Here is a 24,248-nt window from a genome sequence, read left to right as displayed (position 1 = left end):
CTCCAACTCCTTATTTTATATGAGATCCCAGTTGTGCCATCCAAGGTATTTCTTTTTTGGGAATGCAGCCCCCCAAATAGGCATAGGATGACTGCACTGAGCAACCATTGTAAACTATAAATTAAGGAATTTGCAGGCTAGAAATAGAAATTGTAGTCCTTCCGGAATAGCTTTGACTGTCAATCAAATGAAAATAGGTTATTTGATACTAAGTTTACTTTTTAAGTAAACATTTCAATAAACCTAGAAACTATTTTTAAAAGCCCTATAATTTTATGAATTGCTGCCTATTTCATTTTTAGAATTAAAGGAGGTCTATAACATGGTGATTGTTAAGAGCATGGACATAGATGTTTGATCAACTTTTGATTTAGGGATTTTAGTCCCTGTCTTAAAGAGGTGAGAATACCAGACCTCCTTACCTGTCTCCTGAAAAACCCGTATGCACGTCAAGAAGCAACAGTTAAAACCTTACGTGGAACAACTGACTGGTTCATTTGTGGGGAAGGAGTATGTCAAGGCTGTATATTGTCACTCTGTTTATTTAGCTTTGTGCAGAGTACATCATGTGAAATGCTGGGCTGGATGAATCATAAGCTGGAATCAAGATTTCAGGAGAGATATCAGCCTCAAGTTTGCAGATGATACCACTCTAATAGCAGAAATTGAAGAGGAACTGAAGAGCCTCTTGATGAAAGTGAAAGAGGAGAGTGAAAAAGCTGGCTTAAAACTCAGCATTCAAAAAACGAAGATCATGGCATCAGTCCCATCACATCATGGCAAAAAGAAGGGAAAAAGTAGAAGTAGTGACAGATTCTATTTTCCTGAGCTCCAAAGTCACTGTGGATAGTGACTGCAGTCATGAAATTAAAAAACTCTTGCTCCTTGGAAGGAAAGCTATGACAAACCTAGACAGCATGTTGAAAAGCAGAGACGTCACTTTGCTGACAAAGGTCCATATACTCTGGGTTTGAGTGAAAGTGAAAGTTGCTCAGTCATATCCAACTCTTTGCGACCCCATGGAATAGTCCATGGAATTCTCTAGGCCCTTCTCCAGGGTCCTTCTCCAGGGCAACTTCTCAACACAGGGATCAAACCCAGGTCTCCCACACTGCAAGCAGATTCTTTACCAGCTGAACCACCAGGTAAGCCCAAGAATCCTGGAGTAGGTAGCCTATCCCTTCTCCAGCAGATCTTCCTGACCCAGGAATTGAACTGGGATCTCCTGCATTGCAGATGGGTTCTTTACCAGCTGAGCTACCAAGGAATGGATGTGAGAGTTGGACCATAAAGAAGACTGAGCACCAAAGAATTGATGCTTTCTAATTGTGCTAGAGTTGGCTTAAAGCTCAACATTCAGAAAACTAAGATCATGGCATCTGGTCCCATCACTTCATGGGAAATAGATGGGGAGACAGTGGAAACAGTATCAGACTTTATTTTTTTGGGCTCCAAAATCACTGCAGATGGTGACTGCAACCATGAAGTTAAAAGATGCTCACTCCTTGGAAGGAAAGTTATGACCAACCTAGATAGCATATTAAAAAGCAGAGACATTACTTTGCCACCAAAGGTCCGTCTGGTCAAGGCTATGGTTTTTCCATTGGTCATATATGAATGTGAGAGTTGGACTGTGAAGAAAGCTGAGCACTGAAAAATTGATGCTTTTGAACTGTGATGTTGGAGAAGACTCTTGAGAGAGTCCCTTGGACTGCAAGGAGATCAGTCCTGGGTGTTCATTGGAAGAACTGATGCTGAAGCTGAAACTCCAATACTTTGGCCACCTCATGTGAAGAATTGACTCATTGGAAAAGGCCCTGATGCTAGGAGGGATTGGGGGCAGGAGGAGAAGGGGATGACAGAGGATGAGATGGCTGGATGGCATCACCGACTCAATGGGCATGAGTTTGAGTAAACTCCGGGAGTTGGTGATGGACAGGGAGGCCTGGTGTGCTGCGATTCATGGGGTCACAAAGAGTCGGACACGACTGAACGACTGAACTGAACTGAACTGAATTGTACTAGAGAAGACTTGAGAGTCCCTTGGACAGCAAGGAGATCAAACCAGTCAATCCTAAAGGAAATGGACCCTGAATGTTCATTGGAAAGACTGATGCTGAAGTTGAAGCTCCAGTACTTCGGCCATGTAACGTGAAGAGCCGACTCATTGGAAAAGACCCTGATGCTGGGAAAGATTGAAGACGAAGAGGGCAGCAGAGGATGAGATGGTTAGCTAGCATCACTGACCCTATGGACATGAATTTGAGCAAACTTTGAGAGATAGTGAAGGGCAGAAAAGCATAGTGAAGGACAGAAAAGCCTGGTGTGCTGCAGTCCATGGGTTGGCAAAGAGTTGGACATGACTTAGTAACTAAACAACAGATGGCTTTAGGCAAGCTTCTTTATATCTGTAAACCCCAGTCTATAAGATGGAAATCATATTTACCCATGGAGTGCAAACAGAGAATTGAATAGCATATATGCATTACGTCAAGCACAATATGATAAATAGTTACAATAATGATAGCAGCAGCCAACAAAGTAATAAAGTAAAAAGAATCTCAGAAAATTGTGAGTACTCTGCCCTAAGAGGAGAAGTTGACTTGGCCACGTGTGATGCCTGGAAAGAGAGAGCTAGCATAGAACAGCATGTGTGTTATGACAGATTCTTAGTTCAAAGTTCTTGATACACTTCTCTCTCTCCTTAACAAGCCAGCCCACGGATTTTTGTGTGTGTGTCACATCTGACTTTTACACATTCAAAAAACAAGTTAATAAATGTTCAGTTTGGAAAATAGAGCTCAAAAAGGAAAACTGGGACTTCCCTGGTGGTCCAGTGGTTAAGACTCCACACTTCCAGCACAGGGGACATGGGTTCAATCCCTGGTGGGGAACTGAGATCCCACATGCCATGTGGTGGACCCCCTCCAAATAAAGGAATATGAAAACCATCCCCAACATGTTCTATAGAGTAGAGTTGCTAGATCAAATATTTGGACATAAATTTAAAAGTTATTTGTTTATCGGAAATTCAGATTTAATTGGGCATCCTGTATTCCTCTTTGCTAAGTCTGGCAACCATACTCTTGAAAGATCTAGTGACTGTTGTGATATATATGTTAGATATTTGATAGTCAGCTATATTACTCTTAACCTTTATAGGTGTTGATATATGTATAATTGGGTCTTTACCATGAGATCAAGTATGTATTTACTACATTTTTTAATGATATCAGTTCTGTATTTTAATTTTAATATAGAATTAACTTTAATATGTATTATTAGATGTAGATATTAGCTTTTCCCCCCTAAATGGGTGATTATCTATCCCAATATATTGAATAATTTTTATTTTTCTACTTTTTGATTGAATTTATTGACTTATCATCATAGTCTAAATTATTTATGCTTTCTTTTTTTATCTAGTTTAATTTTTTATCTCTTATTTTTAGCTGTCTTATTGTATATTTATAGTTAGTATAATAATTTTATTTTAATCTATAAAATTAATTTCTTTTAGGAAATAATCAAGATACACATTATCAGTACGTAAAATGTTAGCCCACAAATGTGTGTCAAATTATGTATAAAACTTAACTCATGTTCTTTCTAAATCTTGATCTCAACTCTTAGTACCATTCTTCTAACCAGATGAAATTCTGGTTTTTACTCATGGATCGCCTTATAACCTCTGCAGTTGCCATACTTTTATAATTATACCACCTAAATATATCTCAAAATCTTTTCCCCTTTCTTCACCCTAGATATTATTGGCTGCTTTCATACCATCACCTCTGGCTTCACGTGGACCAGTCAGTCCATTTTTCATATAGTTGCCAGAGTGGTCTGTTTTAAGTTCACATCTCACCGTCTCTCTCGTTTGCTGTCAGACAGTGCTAATCTCCAGCCCCTTCATACACCCCATCAGTCCTCAGCCATTTTGATCCACATTCTTCCTGTGATGACATACAAAGAGCTCTGTGATCTGCCCTGTCTAGCAGCCTCACTCTTTCCTTTTTTCCTGAAATACAGACACAATAGCTAGAGCTCTAGGAGTCATCTTGGACTACAGGATGACTTTGAAGGTTGTCAGATGAGAGACAGTTGGCACATCACTAGTGACATTCACTTCATCAAGAACAACCAAAAGGCGGAGGAACAGCGGCGCCTGTGTAGTTCCTCAGCTGCCATTCTGTATAGGTGTGCTTTGCCAGGCAGAAACGGCATGGGCTAAAAGGCTTCAACAGTACGTGAACCATGAACATCCAGATGTTCAAGCTGGTTTTAGAAAAGGCAGAGGAACCAGAGATCAAATTGCCAACATCCGCTGTATCATCAAAAAAGCAAGAGAGTTCCAGAAAAACATCTACTTCTGCTTTATTGACTATGCCAAAGCCTTTGACTGTGTGGATCACAATAAACTGGAGAATTCTTCAAGAGATTGGAATACCAGACCACCTGACCTATCTCTTGAGAAACCTGTATGCAGGTCAGGAAGCAACAGTTAGAACTGGACATGGAACAACAGACTGGTTCCAAATAGGAAAAGGAGTACGCCAAGGCTGTATATTGCACCCTGCTTACTTAACTTACATGCAGAGTACATTATGAGAAATGCTGGGCTGGATGAAGCACAAACTGGAATCAAGATTGCTGGGAGAAATATCAATAACCTCAGATATGCAGATGACACCACTCTTACAGCAGAAAGTGAAGAACTAGAAAGCCTCTTGATGAAAGTGAAAGAGGAGAGTGAAAAAGTTGGCTTAAAGCTCAGCATTCAGAAAACTAAGATCATGGCATCTGGTCCCATCACTTCATGGGAAATAGATGGGGAAACAGTGGAAACAGTGTCAAACTTTATTTTTTTGAGCTCCAAAATCACTGCAGATGGTGACTGCAGCCATGAAGTTAAAAGATGCTCACTTCTTGGAAGGAAGGTTATGACCAACCTAGATAGCATATTAAAAAGCAGAGACATTACTTTGCCACCAAAGGTCCGTCTGGTCAAGGCTATGGTTTTTCCAGTGGTCATATATGAATGTGAGAGTTGGACTGTGAAGAAAGCTGAGCACTGAAAAATTGATGCTTTTGAACTGTGATGTTGGAGAAGACTTGAGAGTCCCTTGGACTGCAAGGAGATCCAACCAGTACTTCCTAAAGGAGATCAGTCCTGGGTGTTCATTGGAAGAACTGATGCTGAAGCTGAAACTCCAATACTTTGGCCACCTCATGTGAAGAATTGACTCATTGGAAAAGACCCTGATGCTGGGAGAGATTGGGGGCAGGAGGAGAAGGGGATGACAGAGGATGAGATGGCTGGATGGCATCACCGGCTCGATGGGCATGAGTTTGAGTAAATTCCGGGAGTTGGTGATGGACAGGGAGGCCTGGTGTGCTGCGATTCATGGGGTCACAAAGAGTCGGACACAACTGAGCAACTTAACTGAACTGAACTGAAAAGTGTTCCAGGAGAGGGAAGCTTTTATGGAGAGGTCAGAGGAGTAAGGTGATCATGTAACAGCGGGCTTCCTAGTCAGGGAAACTTCCTTCTGGACCAGAGACCACCTACAGGAGTTCAGTTTCCATGCCATTGCTGTTGGTATCTGGTAGAGATCTAGTGTCCTTCCTGAGTTCAGACCTGATGAGAAAACTCATTGCCAAGCTAACAGCTGGGAGGGAAGGAAGCCCCCAAGGCCTTCCAGAAAATAAAAGGCCGGTCTCCTCTGAGGGGTAATCCAAGTAAAATACTAAGGGTGGTAGAGCGGTATTACAGGAATGTGGGTTAACTCTGCAACCACCATACATACACTGGAATGTTTACCTCTGTAATTGCAGAAGAGAAATAAACTAAGTTTTCTGTTAAATATAATTAATCTAACTCATACCTTTGATAAGATGCAGTGAAAACCTTCATCGCCTCTGGAAGCCTGCAAACCTTCCAGGCTGGGTTGGAACACCCCATTTCATGCTTCCAGATTACTCTGTTTCTGTTGTCTCATACTTTACATTGTAATAATCTGTTTATCTGTTTCTTTTCCTTGCTAGAATGACTCATAAGGGTCAGTGCCATATTGGACTCTCTTTCGGTCACTCCAATCCCCAGTATAGAATGTCTCAAACACAGCAGTGACACAGAGTGTCTGAATCTAGGAATGAATGAGGCTCCTGTTGGCTTTTTTTGTTTTTAGTTAGTTTACATTACATGGCTTTAGTCCTGGACAGGCTGTCTCCTCTACTTTGACTAATTAATTAGAAACATTTTAAAAACACTGAGAATTGCTTTCATTTGTTCCATAAAGTAAAACTAAATTTCAAGCTGTATTATACATTTGACTCAGTTAAAATTTGGGGTCCAATTTCATATTCATTTTAGAGTACATGATATTTTTGATATTCTAAAGTAACTAAGGCTGTTTTCTAATAATGTCTTTGACATGTGATGTTAGAGTCTTTAAAATACAGTATTATATAAAAAAATAAAATACAGTATTATATGATGCAAAGTATGAGATTTAAATACAAATACTCTTGGTTTTTTTTCTTCTCAATATTGAATATGCTTGAAACTAACATAATTTTATTTTGAACTTTTTATATTGCTGTTCATTTGTGCCTGAAATACAAAACAGAGTTTGTTGGCTGGTGTCCCTCATAAGCTAGTTGTCTTATTAATAGAGTTCAGTAAATAGTTTTTCATAACTACATATTCTTAGCTGTATAAGTTGTTGTGTTATATTCTGTTTTTATCTTTTTCATGTACATTTCTCCAAGGTGAAATATTTTTAATTTTACAGACAGTAGCTCTTGATGGAACATTATTTTTAAAATCTGGAGTGATCTCTGGAGGGTCAAGTGACTTAAAATCCAAGGCTAGATGCTGGGATGAGAAAGAGTTAAAGAATTTAAGAGACAGGAGGACCCAACTAATCCAAGAATTAAAGGTAAATCCATGTTGTAAAAATTGTAGAATACTAAGTAGAGTAATTGTGTTTTTAAGCTAATTTCTTAGGTAATGAAAGTACCATGCCTTTAGTTTAAAGAAGTCAAATTATGCAGAATGGAGTAAAGTAAAAAATAAAAACCTTTCCCTTGCCCATCCTTACATCTCAGTGGTATTTGTTACACATAGTTTGATGCATATACTCCAAAAATTTTCTCTGTATATGCAAGTCTATGTATTATTTTCCTGATTTGTTTTATAATAGACTTCTGCTATTGATTGTGTTTGCAACAAACTTTTTACTTAGTATCACAACATGGACAATGTTTTCATTTATCATATAGAGAGCTACTTTGTTTTTTAATGAGTCCTTCCTGCTATTTTACTATATAGATTTTAACCAGTGTCACTTTGGTTTTTGTTATTACAAATGAGGCAACATTCAACTTCCTTTGGAAAGAGAAAGTAACGCAGTGCCTGAGAGTATAAATCCTATGGCCACATTGTCTGAGTTTGGATCCTGACTTGCCCACTTACCAGCAGTATGACCTTGGGCAAATTCCCTATCCCCTTCCTACCTTGAAGCTTTTTAAGAGTTAAAGATTAAATCAGTTATTTGAGATAAAATGCTTAATGCTTGACAAAAATATAAGTACTATATAAATATTTGTTGTTAGTATACCTTTACTTGCATCTCTAAGATGATATTCTACATGTGGGATTTCTGGGTCTGAGGATGTGTGTATTTAAAAAGTTGACAGATGGTGCTAAATTCCCATTGAAAGAAAACCTGTGTAGAGTGTATATGTCCCTAGATTGCAACACTAGATACTAGCAAATATTTTAATTTTTGCCAGTCTGGTAAAGAAAAAAATGTAATCTAATTGTTTGAATATGCATTTCTTATAACTGAAGTTGAGCATTTACTCATATATTTATTATTTATTTACTCTTGTATTAATTTTTCTTCTGTGAACTTATGATTAGGCTATTTGTCTTATTAGCTACTTTAAGAATTATTTGTATAATAAGCAAATTGCTTCTTAGCAAGTATGTTGTAAATATACTTTATATTCAACTTTTTTTTTTGGCTATATTATAATGTATATACAATAACAGTCACCAATTTTAAGTGTATGGTTTGGTAAGTTTTAACAAGTGTATGTATTTGCCACCAAAATCCTGGTATATAACATTTCCATGACCCCCCCCACACACACACACAATTCCTTTGGGCTCCTTTGTAGTCATTCCCTTCCCCTGGACTCCGTAGGACCTCTGGACCTGGCAGCTCAGTCTGCTTTCTATTACTGTACCATTTTCTCACTTAGAGTTTCATATAAATGGAATAATCATACAGTAGTAGTCTTCTGTTTTATACTTTCTTCATTTAACCTAATGCTTTTGAAATTCAGGTTGTGTGTATCAAAAGTTTATTTTTACTCTTCAGTATCTGTTTGACATTTAACTTTGTTTTGTCACACATGTATTTTTAATCTTTATGTAACCAAATTTATTAATCTTTTATAACTTCTGGATTTCAGTGTCATGCTCAGGAAGACATTATTCTTTCTGAAAATGACAAAAGAAATTCAGTAATGCTTCCACCCAAAGTATCATTTATTTGAATATTATAATCCCACACACAAATTTACTTGAAATGTAAACTTTAACAGATACTAAATCAGGATAATGCTTTTAGATTATTTATTTATTTTTCCTATTTAGCTTTCTTCTTTTGTTTATACAAATGATCGATTTTTGATTCAAGGAGGTGTTCTGGCAAAGTTACTCAGCTAATTTTAGTCTTTTTCTGTAAATATGAGACCACAAACTATGCTTTGATCTAAGGTATACGAAAATTCAACTTTTAAAGACTTTACAAATTTAGGCCTAGGCACAGGGGGAGTTTAAGGAAGGTGGTAGCTTGAATGAATCTGGTTTCCTATCCGTGTTTATACTAGGTTCCCTCCTATGTGTCTCTCACCTGACCCTAGTGGAGAGATGGGTGTGAATTAGATATTGGGTTCTGGGAAAGGCCACCAGGAAAAACTGAGGTAGGGCTTCTCTTTTGATCTTTGAAGGGAGCTGGGAGAAGAATCGGGGCATAGGAGAGTCCTGAAAGAAAAGAAAGAGAGAAAGCTCAGTTGTGTCCGACTCTTTGTGATCCCATGGACTGTAGCCTACCAGGCTTCTCCATCCGTGGAATTTTCTAGGCAAGAATACTGGAGTGGGTTGTCATTTCCTTCTCCAGGGGATCTTCCCGACCCAGGGATCGAACCCGGGTCTCCTGCATTTCAGGCAGACGCTTTACCATCTAAGCCACCAGGGAAGCCAGGGGAGTCCTGGAGGAAGGTTAAATATTTGTCCCATGTGAATATGCTTAGTCTTAACCCCCACGAAGCTAAATATTAGTAGGTTATGGCCCCCCCATTGCTGAGTTTGTGAGAGTCTAGGGAGACCAGAGACATTTTTTCCTCTATCTCTGAGTGGGACACTGGCAATTTTCTGTTGTATTTGCTTTCCTTTGGGTGTGGAGAATATCTGTGGCGCATCTGCTACTAGGGGTGCTTTAATACCCAGGCCTGAACCTCAAATAGGCAAAAAAATGCATAAATGCATTTAAGGTGTCCCAGGAGCCATCAACACTTGAACAAAAAAAATAGAAACAGTAAGGAGATACGGAGTTTTCCCTGGTAGATCAGATGGTAAAGAATCTGCCTGCACTGTGGCAGGTCTGGGTTTGATTCCTGGGTAGGGAAGATCACCTGGAGAAGGGAATGGCAACCCACTCACGTATTCTTGCCTGGAGAATCCCATGGACGGAGAAGCCTGGTGGCTGTAGTCCATGGGGTCAAAAAGAGTCGGACATGACTGAGCGACTAACACACACAAGGAGATACAGTGTAATGTTGACCTCTCTGTAACCCCACACACAAGACTTTCACAAGAAAAAAATATATGTTTCTAAACTATAGAATGCAATTGATGGATTGCAGGATAGGATCGCCATTGTTGAGATCCATATTAATAACCTGGAAGACAAGTGAAATAGTATCTCAGTGAGGGGGAAAAATTGCAAAGATAAGAAAATAGTGAGAAAAATAGAAACTTAGGTAGACTCAGGAGTCTTGGTATGAGAATAATAAAATTTTCAGAAATTGGAAAAGGAGCACAGAGGAGAAGTAATTTAAAAAAAAAGAAAATGTGTCTTAAACTGAGGATCCACCTTAGTTTACCACTTGAAAGGACATGCACAGTTCCATGTGGGATTAATGAGAAAAGGCACACATTAACACAAATGTAGTTGTAATTCCCTAAGTCATAGGTTTTAGAGGCAATGCTAAAACATGTCACCCCCGTTCAGAAAGATTCCTTATACATTAAAAAAATTAAGCTTGTATCAGACTGTAAAACTAGTTGAGACTAGAGTAAGAGCTGTAGGCAGTCGAGGGAGAAGCACTGCATCCCAGGATATTTACGTTTCAGGAACCTGCAGATAAGCAGGTTCAGAGACAACATCATCCACATGCTCCACATGCAGACACACCAGAGAAAGTGCTCTCAGCAGCACATGCCTTAGAACAGACCTAATGCTAATGAATGAACAGTGCTCACCTAACTCAGCAAAACCTGGGAACTAGAGATGGAGAGAGGAATGAATATGTCCCAGAGATCTTACCTGTGAGGAGATGAAGAATATTCTGAAGATTGTATCTTGGTGGGTGGATGGAGTTGGGTGGGACTAGAGTGTTTAAAAGTACACTAATAGCAACAATGATGCAAGAAAAGAATAAAGGATAACAAGTAAGATGGGGAAAATAAAATTTTTGCTTATTAATCATTATCGTAAACATGAGTAGATTTAAGTTTCCCATTAAAAGACCAAGGTCGGGCTTCCCTGGTGGTCCAGCGTTTAAGAATCTGCCTGCTAACGCAGGGGACACGGATTTGATCCCTGGTCCAGGAATTCCGATCGCACTTGCTGTGGAGCAGCTCAGCCAGTGCATCACCACTACTGAGCCCGTGTGCTGCGGCTGCTAAAGCTTGTGCGCTGGGGCCTGCGCCCCGCAGCAAGAGAAAGCCACCTCAGTGAGAAGCCCTGCCCCACAACTGGAGAAAGCCTGCACACAGCGACGAAGACCCAGTGTAGCCATGACAAAGACGTAAATAAAAATGTATGTGTCAATAAGAGACTAAGATCATCATAGCTTAAAAGGCAAAACTCAGCTAAATGTCATTTGTAAGAAATTGTCTTAAAATTGAGTGTTGAAAATTACAGATGAGCACCTGGCAAATGCAAACAAAAAAGAACAGAAGTAACAATATCAGACAGTGTGAACTTTAAAGTTAAAAATCTTCAACTATATAGTAAGCTTTAAATAAGTATTTATTGAGTAAATTGAATAAAGAAGGATATTATGTATTAAAAAATAAGATCTCCGTTTTAAACCTCTTTGCAGCACATAGTGCCTAAATATCTAAAACAAGACTAGTTAACAGAAATGAAATTATACTGAAGCATTTCACTTATGTATGTCTTTCAAAATTGGACACATCTAAGTAGACAAAAACAATAATTTAGAGGAATTGTAATTCAATCAGTAAGGTTAAATCCAGGTTCTATTTCTAACACTTACTAGCAGCGTGGCTCTGAGTAAGTTACTTAAATGCTTTAATGCTTTAATTTTCTCATCAATAATAATGGATATAGTAATAGTGCTATTTCATAGCATTGTTAAGAGGATTAAATAGGTTGATGTAAACTTTACCAAACATGTGCTCAGTAAATTTGAGATATTATTTAAATTATCTGTGAAACACTAGAAACTGATCATATGCTTGTCCACAATGGAAACGTCAGTAGTTTTTTAGAGATTTTTATAGATCATCTTGATCATAATTTAATGAAATAGAAATAGTGACCAAAATTTTTTTTGTCTACATAGAAATTAAGAAATGTACCTGTCAATAGTTTGGGAATCAAACAAGTAATCAAGAAGAAAATTGCAAAATGTCTCAAAAATGATGAACACAAAAGTCTGAGATACAGTAAAGCTATATCAAGAGGAAAGTATGTTATTAAAGAATGAAAATGAAATATAAGGGAATTTATTACTTTAAGAAATTGGAACCACAAAATAAACAACCAGAACAATAACAAAAATTTTTAAAGCTACAGTTAAATAGAAAACTTCCAAGTAGAAAAGGGTAAATGAATCTAAAAACTGGTTGTTTTGAAAGTCTCATAAAATAGATAAATGCTGCAACTCTAATGAAGGGAAGAAAAGTTAGAAGTAATCATATACAGATTAGGAATGAGAAAATTAGAATAATTTTAAGAGAATCTTATAAGCAAATAATTATATAGTTAAAAAATTGAAAATCTGTATGGATGATGTTCAGAAAAATATAAATTGCCAAGATTGATCAGGAAAAAAGTGGAACATTTGAAAAATTAGACAGTGGCAGGGATTGGTGTAGTTGACTGGCCTAATACCTATCCACAACCTTTCCTTCCTTGCTTGCATCTATTATAGAATCATAAAACTAAATTTGATTTCTGAAGTTTTCTTGTAGCTAGTAGAAGCCGTGTGACAGTTTTGGCAATGTAAATGGGAATGTTCATATTGTCTTTTACATTTTTCCCTTCCTGACTGGAATGCAGTCAAGAGGGCTAGAGGTGCAGCAGCAGTTTTATATCAAGAGAGCAAGCTTGAGTATAAAAGCCATTGTATTAAAAAGCCGACATTGTTTGTTAAAAGCCCAATATGGGCTTCCCTGTGGTAAAGAATCTGCCTGCAGTGTGGGAGCCATGGGTTTGATCCCTGGGTCTGGAAGATCCCCTAGAGAAGGAAGTGGCAACTCATTCCAGTATTTTTGCCTGAGAAATCCGATGGACAGAGGAGCTTGGTGGGCTTACAGTCCATGAGGTTGCAAGAGTTGGACATGACTCAGCAATTAAACCACCACCCACCATACCCCAATACAAAATAAAAAGTGTGAAAAAAAAAAAAGCTGAAAGTTAGATACCATTGTTGAGGAACTGCATCATTGTAGACTGCTTTTGTGTAAGAAAAATAAAGCCACGTTTTTTCAAGCCACTGTTAGTTGAATGATCTCCCATTGAAAAGAGACTCCAGGAATGTAAAATAATGACGCAGCTATGGAAAACTGTGGCAACTCACAAGAAATTAAAAATAGAATTATCAAATGATCCAGCAATTCTCCATCTGAGTATATACCCCAAGGAATTGAAAGCAGGATCTGGATAATACTAGTTAATAGTATTAGATAATAACAGTATTATTCATAATGTAGTAGCCATGTTCATAACAGTATTATTCACAATAGCCAAAAAGTAGAAGCAACCCAAGTGTTCAGTAGATGAACAGAACATGGCCTATACATATAATAGAATATTATTAAGCCTTTGAAAGGGGGGAAACTTAACACATGCTGCAAAAATGGGTGAGTTTTCAAGATGTTCTGCTATGTGAAATAGAATGTGAAGGTGAAAGTCGCTCAGTCATGTCCAACTCTTTGCGACTCTATGGACTATACAGTTCATGGAATTCTCCAGGCCAGAATACTGGAGTGAGTAGCCTTTCCCTTCAGGGGATCTTCCCAACCCAGGGATTGAAACCAGGTCTCCTGCATTGCAGGTGAATTCTTTACTTAGCTGAGCCACAAGGGAAGTCCAAGAATACTGGAGTGGGTAGCCTGTTCCTTCTCCAGTGGATCTTCCTAACCCAGCAATCAAACTAGGTTCTCCTGCATTGCAGGCAGATTCTTTACCAGCTGAGCTGCCAGAGAAGCACATGAAATAAGTAAGTTACAAAAAGACAAATGTTGTATGATACTACTACTTGTATGAGGTCCCTAGAGTAGTCAAATTCATAGAGGCAGAAAAGTAGAGGACGGCTGCCAGGGCCTGGGGAATAGAATGGAAGCTTGTTTCATGGGTATAGGTTCAGTTTTATAAGATAAAAAGAGTTCTGGAAGTTGGTTGCACAACAATGTGAATGTACTTAAATACTGTTGAACTGTACACTTTAAAATGACAAAGATGATTAATTGTATATATATTTTGCCACAATTAAAAAAGATTAGGAACAGATGGGTTTACAGCTGAGTTCTAATATAATTCTCATGTTATGTAAGCCATTCTAGATCATAGAAGAAGTTGGAAACATCTCAGTTTATTTAATATAGGTAGTATAACTTTAATATCAAATATTATAAAGATAGTCACAAAAATAAAACTAAAGACAGACTTCCCTTGTGAGCATAATGTGTAATTTCTAATTTAAATATCACTATTGAGAATTTAGCAATGTCATGAAAGAAAAATATATCTGTTGAATAGAATTTGTTCTAAGAATACCTGAGTGTTTCAATGTCACCATCAGTCAATATCCATTATATTTACAAATTAAAGGCAAGAGAAAAGTCATGTGATCCTAATTAGAAAGATTTTATAAAGGTCAGCAGCTGGTCCTAATTAAAGTTCTACGTAAAAGAGTAATTTGTGGAAGTTTACCTTAAAGAAATAAATATCTCTTGCCCAAAACATCAGAAATAATTGATTAAATGGTGAAACATAAAAATTATTTTAGTTAAAATCAGGAAGTAAACAGATATCTGCTATCACTGTTTTTATTTAACATGGTCTTGGAAATTATATTATATTTAGGCACAAAATGAAATAATTTATATAAATTTTTGAGGAGAAAAACTAACCTTTTGTTGATAAGATTGTAGTTTAAAAACTTACTAGATTTAATAAGGTAATGAGAGGGCTACATAAAGAAACAAAACTTTGAAGATTTTCTCTATACCGTAAAAAAGCATCTAAAATGGGGAAAATATTCTACTCAATAGAAATAAATTAAGTATAAAGACATGTAACTATTAGAAAACTAAATCTTACTGAAGGACAAGACAACGGAAAGAAAAGACATACTATTTTCTTGGGTTAGAAGTTCTCCAATTAATATAATTTGAATGCAAGTTCAAGTAAAATATTAGCAAGGATTTTTTATTTGATAAAGTGATTCTCTAATCCTTACAAATGAAGAATTTCCTGAGACTAGTCAAAAAATAAGTAACAAAAGTGTGCAGTAGAACTTCTATTGGAAGTTCTAATGGACAGGTTAATTGAGAAAGAATAGGAACTTGAGAAATAGGGCCCAGTTATATTTGACAGTTTAACATACAACTGGGATGGTATTTTGGGCTTCCCTGGTGGCTCAGACAGTAGAGAGTCCACCTGCAATGCAGGAGACCTCAGTTCCATCCCTGGGTTGGGGGCGATCCCCTGGAGGAGGGCATGGCATCCCACTCCAGTCCTCTTGCCTGGACAGTCCCCATGGACAGAGGAGCCTGGTGGGCTGCAGTCCATGGGGCCACAGAGTGGGACACGACAGAGTGACAAAGCACAGCGCAAAATGAAATTTTAGTTTGGCGAGAAGAGATTATTTAGTAAATGGTATTGGGCTTCCCTTGTGGCTCAGCTGGTAAAGAATCCGCCTGCAATGTGGGAGACCTGGGTTTGATCCCTGAGTTGGGAAGATCCCCTGGAGACGGTAAAGGCTACCCACTCCAGGATTCTGGCCTGGAGAATTCCATAGACTGTATAGTCCATGGGGTTGCAAAGAGTCAGAAACAAGTGAGCGACTTTCACTTTCATTGGCACATCTAGGGGAAGTTAATTTTGTGCTCCATATTATGACATATAAAAATAATTTATGGATAGATTGAAAACTTAAAAGTAGTACTTTAAATGAGGATAAAAGCCACTGTATAAATTTTTTTAACTTTTAAATGAAGACTGTTGGTTCTGTACTATCAAAGAGTTCTATAAATTGATTTGAAAAAGCCATGATAGAAACATCTAGGCAAAGGAGGGGTTTAGGCAGTTCATAGAAGAAATGGCTAGTAAACCTGAAAAAATTCTCAATATAGAATATAGTACTCAGGGTTACTTCATGTGTATCAATAAAAGTTGGGAAAAATATGTATGCTAGTAGACTTATAAAGAAACACATACTCACTCATACATCATTTATAGGAATATGAATGGTTAAAGCTTTGCAAGAGTAGTTAGTACCAGCTAGTATAAGGAGAACATGAACACCTTTGACCCATTGATCTCACTCTGGGGAATCTATTGCATGGAAATAAAAACAGCAGTGTTTAAGGGCACACACAGAGGTGTGTTACTGCAGTGCTGCTTGTGGTGGCAAAAACCTGGAAACAAAATGAACGCCCATCATTAAGAGTGAAATAATTTTGTTACAATCACACTGGAATAATATACAACCATTAAAAGAGTGAATTTAAAGCTTTATCAGTTGACTTTTGTGAGTAACTGAATGAGTAAATCAGGAGGTAGAAAAGTATGTTGAATGTGATTCTAAAATTGCAAAACAAGGCTGACAAAAACATATAGGTGAGTATGTATACACATGTTTTCATATACAGACTTGAAGTAAAAATATAGAAGAACATATATGAGGGAGTTTATTTGGTTGAGCAATAGGATAGGTGAAGAGAGAAGGAAATGGATGAGGCAAGCCAAGGACGCACTAAAGAAAGGCAACAAAGATCGCATGGTCTCATTTACACCATTTATGTGCCTTGGATAGAACGCGCACTCCCCGTTCTTCTGTTTCATGCCTTTTTCCTGTGAGGATGTGAGTTTTCTGAGGAGGCTGTATGGCATCTTGGTTACTCCAGATGACTTACGCACTTAGTTGCCCAATCTTTTATCAGAAGAGGGGAAGGTAGAGTTGTGGATATGGTTACATGTAAAAAGCAGTGATTTATGATCTATGAAAGTACTGTGAAAAGTGAAAGTGTTGTCTATTATAAAATGTTATTATATCTCCCTTTCTTATTAGGATTTAATGAAGATAGTACGCAAGGAAGCAGATTTGAAACAAATACAGGCTCTAATACAAGGAACTACTACACGACTCAAATATGCACAAAATGAACTAGAAATCCTTAAAAAGAAGTACCTTGCTGCTTTTCACCGGGTAATATAGATTTACATAAAATTTGATGGAAATTAGGACCAAAGTGTAGAATTTCAGGAATTACATTTATAAAGCACCATGTAATTTTTATACTTTAGGTATATTATAGTCCTTTAAGTTACTTGATTTTTATGACTTTATTTTAATGTTGTTATCCAGTTGTACCTGAGTTTACCTTATCTCACATATTCTCTTTTTTTTCCTGAAAGATACCTATCATGTTTTTGGCTTTACTATATAAAGCTAAAATAGCCATGTTAAAAAGACATTTTTTTCTTTTTTATAATCAGGAACAATCTCAGCTACAAAGTGAACTACTAAATATTGAATCTCAATGCGCCATGTTGAGTGAAGGAATCAAAGAACGACAACAAAGAATTAAAGAATTTCAACGAAAGAGAGATAAGGTTATGAGTGATATATTTATTACTAAATGGCATGTGGCTTGGTTCTAGACCAGATACCAAATTTAAGCCTTCTTCAGTATGTGTTAAAGCAAAGTTTGATAAATGCTAAGTTTTACTGGTTTGCCAAATTAATTTCCTTGTATTAATTTCCTTGTATTCCTTGTATTTTTTGAGACCCACTATTGCTCATCTCAAGAGACAATGACTGCTAGTACATGGTTATTCTCTTTAGCTGTCCAACCTCTCCTTGTCCATTGTAAAATTTGCAGTCATTTTCTTTCTTCCACTGCCTAAGAAGGAAAGAACTTGGTCCCTTGTCTCATCTTTTAAGGTTGTGTGTTCACTCAGTAATTTTGTCTTGAACATTTATTTATGTGCCAGGCACAGCTGCTTGGCTCTGGGGTACCAAAGATATGATCATCTAACCTCTGCTTATAAAGTAACAGGAACTTTCTGGCTTAATTCATTCCGCTGTTGCTTATCTTTAACCTTTAAAAAAATTGTTTGCTACACCATTACTCAGTAACTTTCACCCATTGCCTCTAGTTCTGCCTTTTACCACATGATTTGAAACTACCCTGTGTTGCCCCTTATCTCTTTTCCAGGTTAAATATCGCTAATTACTTATTTATTTATATTTACTATGGATTTAAGACCAGTTCTGGTAACCAGCCTTTGGGTACTCTGTTGTCAATGCCTAGAACAAAAAATAATATGAAAATACTGTCTGACCAGTATAGAGTACTCTGGAACTCTGCACACAGAAACGTAATTTTTCATGACATGGATTATCTCCTTATACAAATTATAGATTACTGTTGCATTAGTCATATCACTTTCATATTTAATTTATGTTCAATTGAAGTCTGAAACTTTTTTACATGTCCTGTGTCTAAAACAGGTCTCTCTTATCCTATAATCGTGCATAAATGCTGGGCTTTAAAAATCTTTGCGATCCCATAGACTGTAGCCTGCCAGACTCCTCTGTCCATGGAATTAATTCTCCAAACCAGAATACTGAAGTGCGTAGCCATTCCCTTCCCCAGGGGATCTTCCCAACCCAGGGGCTGAACCCAGGTCTTCTGCATTGCAGCAGATTCTTTGCCCTCTTATTCTCTAGGGAAACTTAAAATATTAATGTTAAATGTTACTTTGTTGAATTTGGCTTATTCTAGTTTTTCCAAATTTTCTGAGTGTTAATTCTATGCTTTAGTCCTCTTGGTTTTATATTATTTAAGAATCTATAGTATTACTCATAAAAAATATTTTCTCTGTTTATGTAGAATATTATGTTTTGGTATGGCTAAAGTAAACATTCCAATTTTGTATTAAACACTTCATAAAGCCAAAGCACTTAAAAGGCCACCGTGAACTTTCTTTTTTTTTTTTTAAGCTCTTTAATATTTTATTTTTTTTATTTATTTTTTCCATTTATTTTTATTATTTGGAGGCTAATTACTTTACAATATTGTAGTGGTTTTTGCCACACATTGACATGAATCAGCCATGGATTTACATGTGTTCCCCATCCTGAACCCCCCTCCCACCTCCCTCCCCATCCCATCCCTCTAGGTCTTCCCAGTGCACCAGCCCTGAGCACTTGTCTCATGCATCCAACCTGAGCTGGTGATCTGTTTCACCCTTGATAGTATACTTGTTTCAATGCTATTCTCAGAACACACCGTGAACTATCTTATTTAGTTTTTAGAATAAGAACTTTGAAAATAGGTAAGTGTAGTTTATGGAATTAAAGAGAAAGCACCAACTTTACAGAGTAGTGAATAGTCTGTCCTAATCCAGAAAATCTTGGTGGGAAAAACATAGATTTAAGGATTCTCTATATATTTTTGTAAAATTGATTGTTAAACCATTTGGCTTTAAAATAATTTAAAAGGTTGAAGATGATATTTTTCAACACTTCTGTGAAGAAATCGGCGTAGAAAATATTCGTGAATTTGAGAACAAGCATATTAAACAGCAACAGGAAGCTGATCAAAAAAGGTATTTTTATTAAAAGATGTTGGTAAGCAATTATTTATATATAAATGTAACTTATTTCATAATTTAAAGGAATTATGCCTGAGGTAGTATTTATTTCAGTTCATCAAGAAATAGCTAATAAACATTGCAGTGTTTTTTTTTTTTTTAACATTGCAGTTTTTATAAAGAAGTTTAATTCTTTTATTCCACAATTTTTAAAGAGAAAAAGCACAAATATGCCCAATAAGAGAATGGGGAAAAAATTACACACACAGTGGTTATTAAAATGTACTTCAGTTCAGTTCAGTCGCTCAGTCATGTCTGACTCTTTGCGACCCCATGAATCGCAGCACGCCGGGCCTCCCTGTCCATCACCAACTCCCGGAGTTTATTCAAACTCATGTCCATCAAGTGGGTGATGCCATCTCATCCTCTGTCGTCCCCTTCTCCTGAGGCTGTTTGTTTATAGAAAGGTTATACAATTTTATCTACATATATGGATATTTACAGAGAACTAAGTACATTTTTTCCATGCGAAGAGTTGACTGATTGGAAGAAATGTACTTAGTTCTCTGTAAATATCCATATATGTAGATAAAATTGTATGACCTTTCTATAAACAAGCAGCCTCAGGCCACTTGCCAGAAAGGAGGAGGATATTCCCTTCTATTTCTAGCTTGCTGAAATTCCTTTTATTATGTGAGTGTTGAATTTTGTCAAACACTTTTTCTGCTATCTATTGGGATAATAATACTGTTGGAGTTTGGGGGAGGTGGCTTACTAATATACTAAATTACAGTGATTGATTTTTAGAATGTTAAACCAACTTAGCATACCTAACGTGAACCCCACTGGGTCATGTTGTATTATTCTTTTCAAATATTTTTGGATTGACTCATTAAACTTTTGGTACAGATTTTTGTATCTATATTCATGAGGGTATTGGTCTATATTTTTCTTGCAAATATTCCTTTATACATTTTTGTATCAGGAAATGTCAGACTCATAAAATGAGTCAGGAATTATTCTCTCCTCTGTTTTTTCATAGAGAGTTTTTGTAGAATTTTATTATTTTTTTCCTAAAAGTTTGGTAAATTTTGCAAGTGAAGCCATTTGGTGCTACCCACTTTTCCTTATGGGAATATTTTAAATTACAAATTCAGTTTCCTTATTAGATATAAGGCCATTCTTTTTTCTTGAGTGAGCTTTGGTAGCTTGTGTATTGAAAATAACATTTGTGTATTTCATCTGAGTTATCAAATTTATTAATATAAAGTTATTAACATTTCCCTTTTCATCCTTTTCAGTTTTGTAGGATCTGTACTGATGGCCCTTTCATTCCTGATATTGCTAACTTGTCTTTTCTTCTTGATATCTAGCTAGAGTTGTATCAATTTTATGGTCCTTTCTAAGACCAGCTCTTGGCTTCATTGATTTTTCTCTATGGTTTATCTGTTTCTATGTAGTTGGCTTCTGTTCTTAACTTCTTTGTTTCCTTGATGCTACTTATTTTGGGTTTAATTTGCTTATCTTTTTCTTACTTTTTAAGATACAAGCTTGCTTTATGTATTTTACCCTTTTCTTCGTTTATAATATAAGCATTTAAGCTGTTTATTTTCCTTTAAGCACTGCTTAAGCTCTATCCCACTGCTTCTGGTATTTTTTTTTTTCATTTTCATTCCATTTAAAGTATCTGTTAATATTCTTTGTGGTTTTGTTCTGTGATCTATGGGGTGTTTAGAAGTATTGTTTAATTTAACAAATTGTTGTGATGGGGAAGGATTTAGATATGTTTCTGTTACTGATTTTTATTGTGATAAGGAATATATTTTGCATTATTTAAATCCTTTTAAGTTGATTGATGCTATTTGATAGCATGGCATGTATTATATCTTAATATTCTGTGTGCTCTTGAAACAAATGTGCTTTGTTCTATTGGGTAGAGTGTTTTCTGAGTAGCTTTTAAGTCAAGTTGATTGGTGTCTTTTGTGTACTTACTAACTCTTTGTCTAATTGGTCTAGTGTTCCCTAAGAGAGGAGTTTTGAAATTTCCAAGTACTTTTGGATCTTTCATTCTCTTCTTCCAGTTTTCTCAGTTTATATTTCATGATTTTTAAAGTTTTGTGATTAGGTGCATTCATATTTGGGATCATTATGTCTTTTTGAGGAATTAATCCCTGCTTCAGAAAGAAGTCACTCAGTCATTTCCAACTCTGTGTGACCCTGTGGACTGTAGCCTACAAGGCTCCTTCATTCATGGGATTCTCCAGGCAAGAATACTGGAGTGGGTTGCCATTTCCTTCTCCAGGGGATCTTCCCGACCCAGGGATCGAACCTGGGTCTCCTGCATAGCAGGCAGAGGCTTTACCCTCTGAACCACCAGGAAAGCGGAAAGAATGAAGAGGCTGGGCCAAAGTGAAATCAACACTCAGCTATGGATGTATCTGGTGGTAAAAGTAAAGTCCAGTGCTCTAAAGAACAATATTGTATAGGAACGTGGAGTGTTAGGTCGACGAATCAAGGTAAATTGGATGTAGTCAAGCAGGAGATGGCAAGAGTGAACACTGACGTTTTAGGAATCAGTGAACTAAAATGAACAATAAAGGGTGAATTTAATTCAGATGACCATCTACTACTGTGGGCAAGAATCCCTTAGAAGAAATGGAGTAGCCCTCATAGTCAACAAAAGAGCCCAAAATGCAGTACTTGGGGCAATCTCAAAAGCAACAGAATGAAAAAAAAAAAAAGGCAACAGAATGATCTCGGTCATTTCCAAGTCAAACCATTCAACATCACAGTAATCCAAGTCTATGCCCTGACCAGTAATGCCAAAGAAGCTGAAGTTGACTGGTTCTGTGAAGACCTACAAGACTTTCTAGAACTAACAACAGAAAAAGGTGTCCTTTTCATCATAGGGGATTGGAATGCAAAAGAAGGAAGTCAAGAGATACCTGGAGTAGCAGGTAAGTTTGGCCTTGGAGTACAAAATGAAGCAGGACAAAGGCTAATGGAGTTTTGTCAAGAGAACACACTGGTCACAGCAAACACCCTCTTGCAACAACACGAGATGGCTACACATGGACATCACCAGATAGTCAATGCTGAAATCAGATTGATTATATTTTTTGCAACCAAAGGTGGAGAAGCTCTATACAGTTGGCAAAAACAACCTGGAGTTGACTGCAGCTCAGATCATGAGCTCCTTATTGCAAAATTCAGGCTCAAATTGAGAAAGTAGGGAAAACCACTAGGCCATTCAGGTATGACCTAAATCAAATCCCTCATGATTGTACAGTGCAGGTGACAAATGGATTCAAGAGATTAGATCTGATAGAGTGCCTGAAGAACTATGGATGGAAATTCATAACACTGTAAAACAGGAGGCAGTGACCAATACCATCCAAAAGAAAAAGAAATGCAAGAAGTCAGGTGGTTGTCTCAGAAGGCTTTACAAATAGCTGAGAAAAGAGGTGAAAGCCTAGGTAAAGATATACACAACTGAGTGTAGAATTTCAGAGAACAGAAAGGAGAGACAAGAAAGCCATCTCAAGTGAACAATGCAACGAAATAGAGGAAAACAACAGAACGGGAAAAATGAGAGATTTCTTCAAGAAAACTGGAAATATCAATGGAACATTTAATGCAAGGATGGGCACAATAAAGGACAGAGATGGTATGGACCTAACAGAAGCAGAAGAGATTAAGAAGAGGTGACAAGAATACACAGAAGAACTGTACAAAAAAGGTCTAATGATCCAGATAACCACGATGGTGTGGTCACTCACCTAGAGCCAGACATCCTGGAGTGTGAACTCAGGGGGCCTTAGGAAGCGTTACTGCCAAAAAAGCTAGGGAGGTGATAGAATTCCAGCTGAGCTATTTCAAATCCTTAAAGATGGTACTGTAAAGTGCTGCATTCAGTATGTCAAAAATTTGGAAAACTCAGCAGTGGCCACAGAATTGGAAAAGGGTCAGTTTTCATTCCAATCCCAAGGGAAGGCAGTGCCAAAGAATGTACAAACTACCATACAGTTACACTCATTTCACATGCTAGCAAGGTCATGCTCAAAATCCTTCAAACTAGGCTTCAACAGTGCATGAACCGAGAACTTCCAGATGTACAGGCTGGATTTAGAAAAGACAAAGAAACCAGAGATCAAATTGCCTACATTAGTTGGATCATAGAGAAAGCAAGGTAATTCCAGAAAAACATGTACTTCTGCTTCACTGACTATACTAAAGCCTTTGATTGTGTGGTTTGCAACAAACTGTGGAAAATTCTTAAAGAGATGGGACTACCAGATGACCACCTTACCTGTCTTCTAAGAAACCTGTATGCAGGACAAGAAGCAACAATAAGAACTGCACATGGAACAATGGAGTGGTTCCAAATTGGGAACGGAGTATGTCAAAGCTATATATTGTCACTCTGCTTATTTAACTTATACACAGAGTATATCATGCAAAATGCCGGGCTGGATGAATAACAAGCTGAAATCAAGAGTGCCAGAAGTAATATCAATGACAATATCAATATGCAGATCATACCACTCTAATGGAAGAAAATGAAGAGGAACTAAAGAGCCTCTTGATGAAAGTGAAAACAGGAGAGTGAAAAAGCTGGCCTAAAATTCAGCATTCAAAAACTAAGATAATGGCATCTGGTCTCATCACTTCGTGGAAAATAGAAAGGGAAAAAATTGAAACAGTGACAGGTTTTATTTTTGTGGGCTCCAAAAATCACTGTGAATGGTGACTGCAGTCATCAGATTAAAAGATGAATGGTCCTTGGAAGGAAAGCCAGGACAAACCTAGACAGCGTATTAAAAAGCAGAGATATCACTTTGCTAACAAAGGTCCATAGATTGAAAGCTG

The 24,248-nt window shown here is 37.1% G+C and overlaps 2 protein-coding genes and 1 non-coding gene across 4 annotated transcripts in view; 1 reads left to right on the top strand and 2 right to left on the bottom strand.

The window, feature by feature from the left end:
* FAM118A (family with sequence similarity 118 member A) overlaps window positions 1-24,248 on the bottom strand; it is a 343,668-nt gene that overhangs the window by 112,332 nt on the left and 207,088 nt on the right. The gene's annotated exons all lie outside the window — the stretch shown is intronic.
* Window positions 1-24,248, top strand: part of SMC1B (structural maintenance of chromosomes 1B) — a 76,939-nt gene that overhangs the window by 27,103 nt on the left and 25,588 nt on the right. For both annotated transcript variants that reach the window (XM_065924322.1, XM_065924314.1), the window contains exons 12-15: window positions 6,798-6,944; window positions 16,849-16,986; window positions 17,277-17,393; window positions 19,288-19,394. In XM_065924322.1, coding sequence (XP_065780394.1) covers window positions 6,798-6,944; window positions 16,849-16,986; window positions 17,277-17,393; window positions 19,288-19,394 — 509 coding nt within the window. The remainder of the gene's footprint in view (window positions 1-6,797; window positions 6,945-16,848; window positions 16,987-17,276; window positions 17,394-19,287; window positions 19,395-24,248) is intronic.
* Window positions 9,204-9,275, bottom strand: TRNAF-GAA (transfer RNA phenylalanine (anticodon GAA)). Its single transcript has one exon. It is a non-coding gene; the product is annotated as a tRNA-Phe (tRNA).

The sequence above is a fragment of the Muntiacus reevesi genome, chromosome 1, assembly GCF_963930625.1.
Source record: "Muntiacus reevesi chromosome 1, mMunRee1.1, whole genome shotgun sequence".
In the NCBI taxonomy this organism is placed as follows: Eukaryota; Metazoa; Chordata; class Mammalia; order Artiodactyla; family Cervidae; genus Muntiacus; species Muntiacus reevesi.
This window is presented reverse-complemented; position numbering and strand designations above follow the sequence as displayed.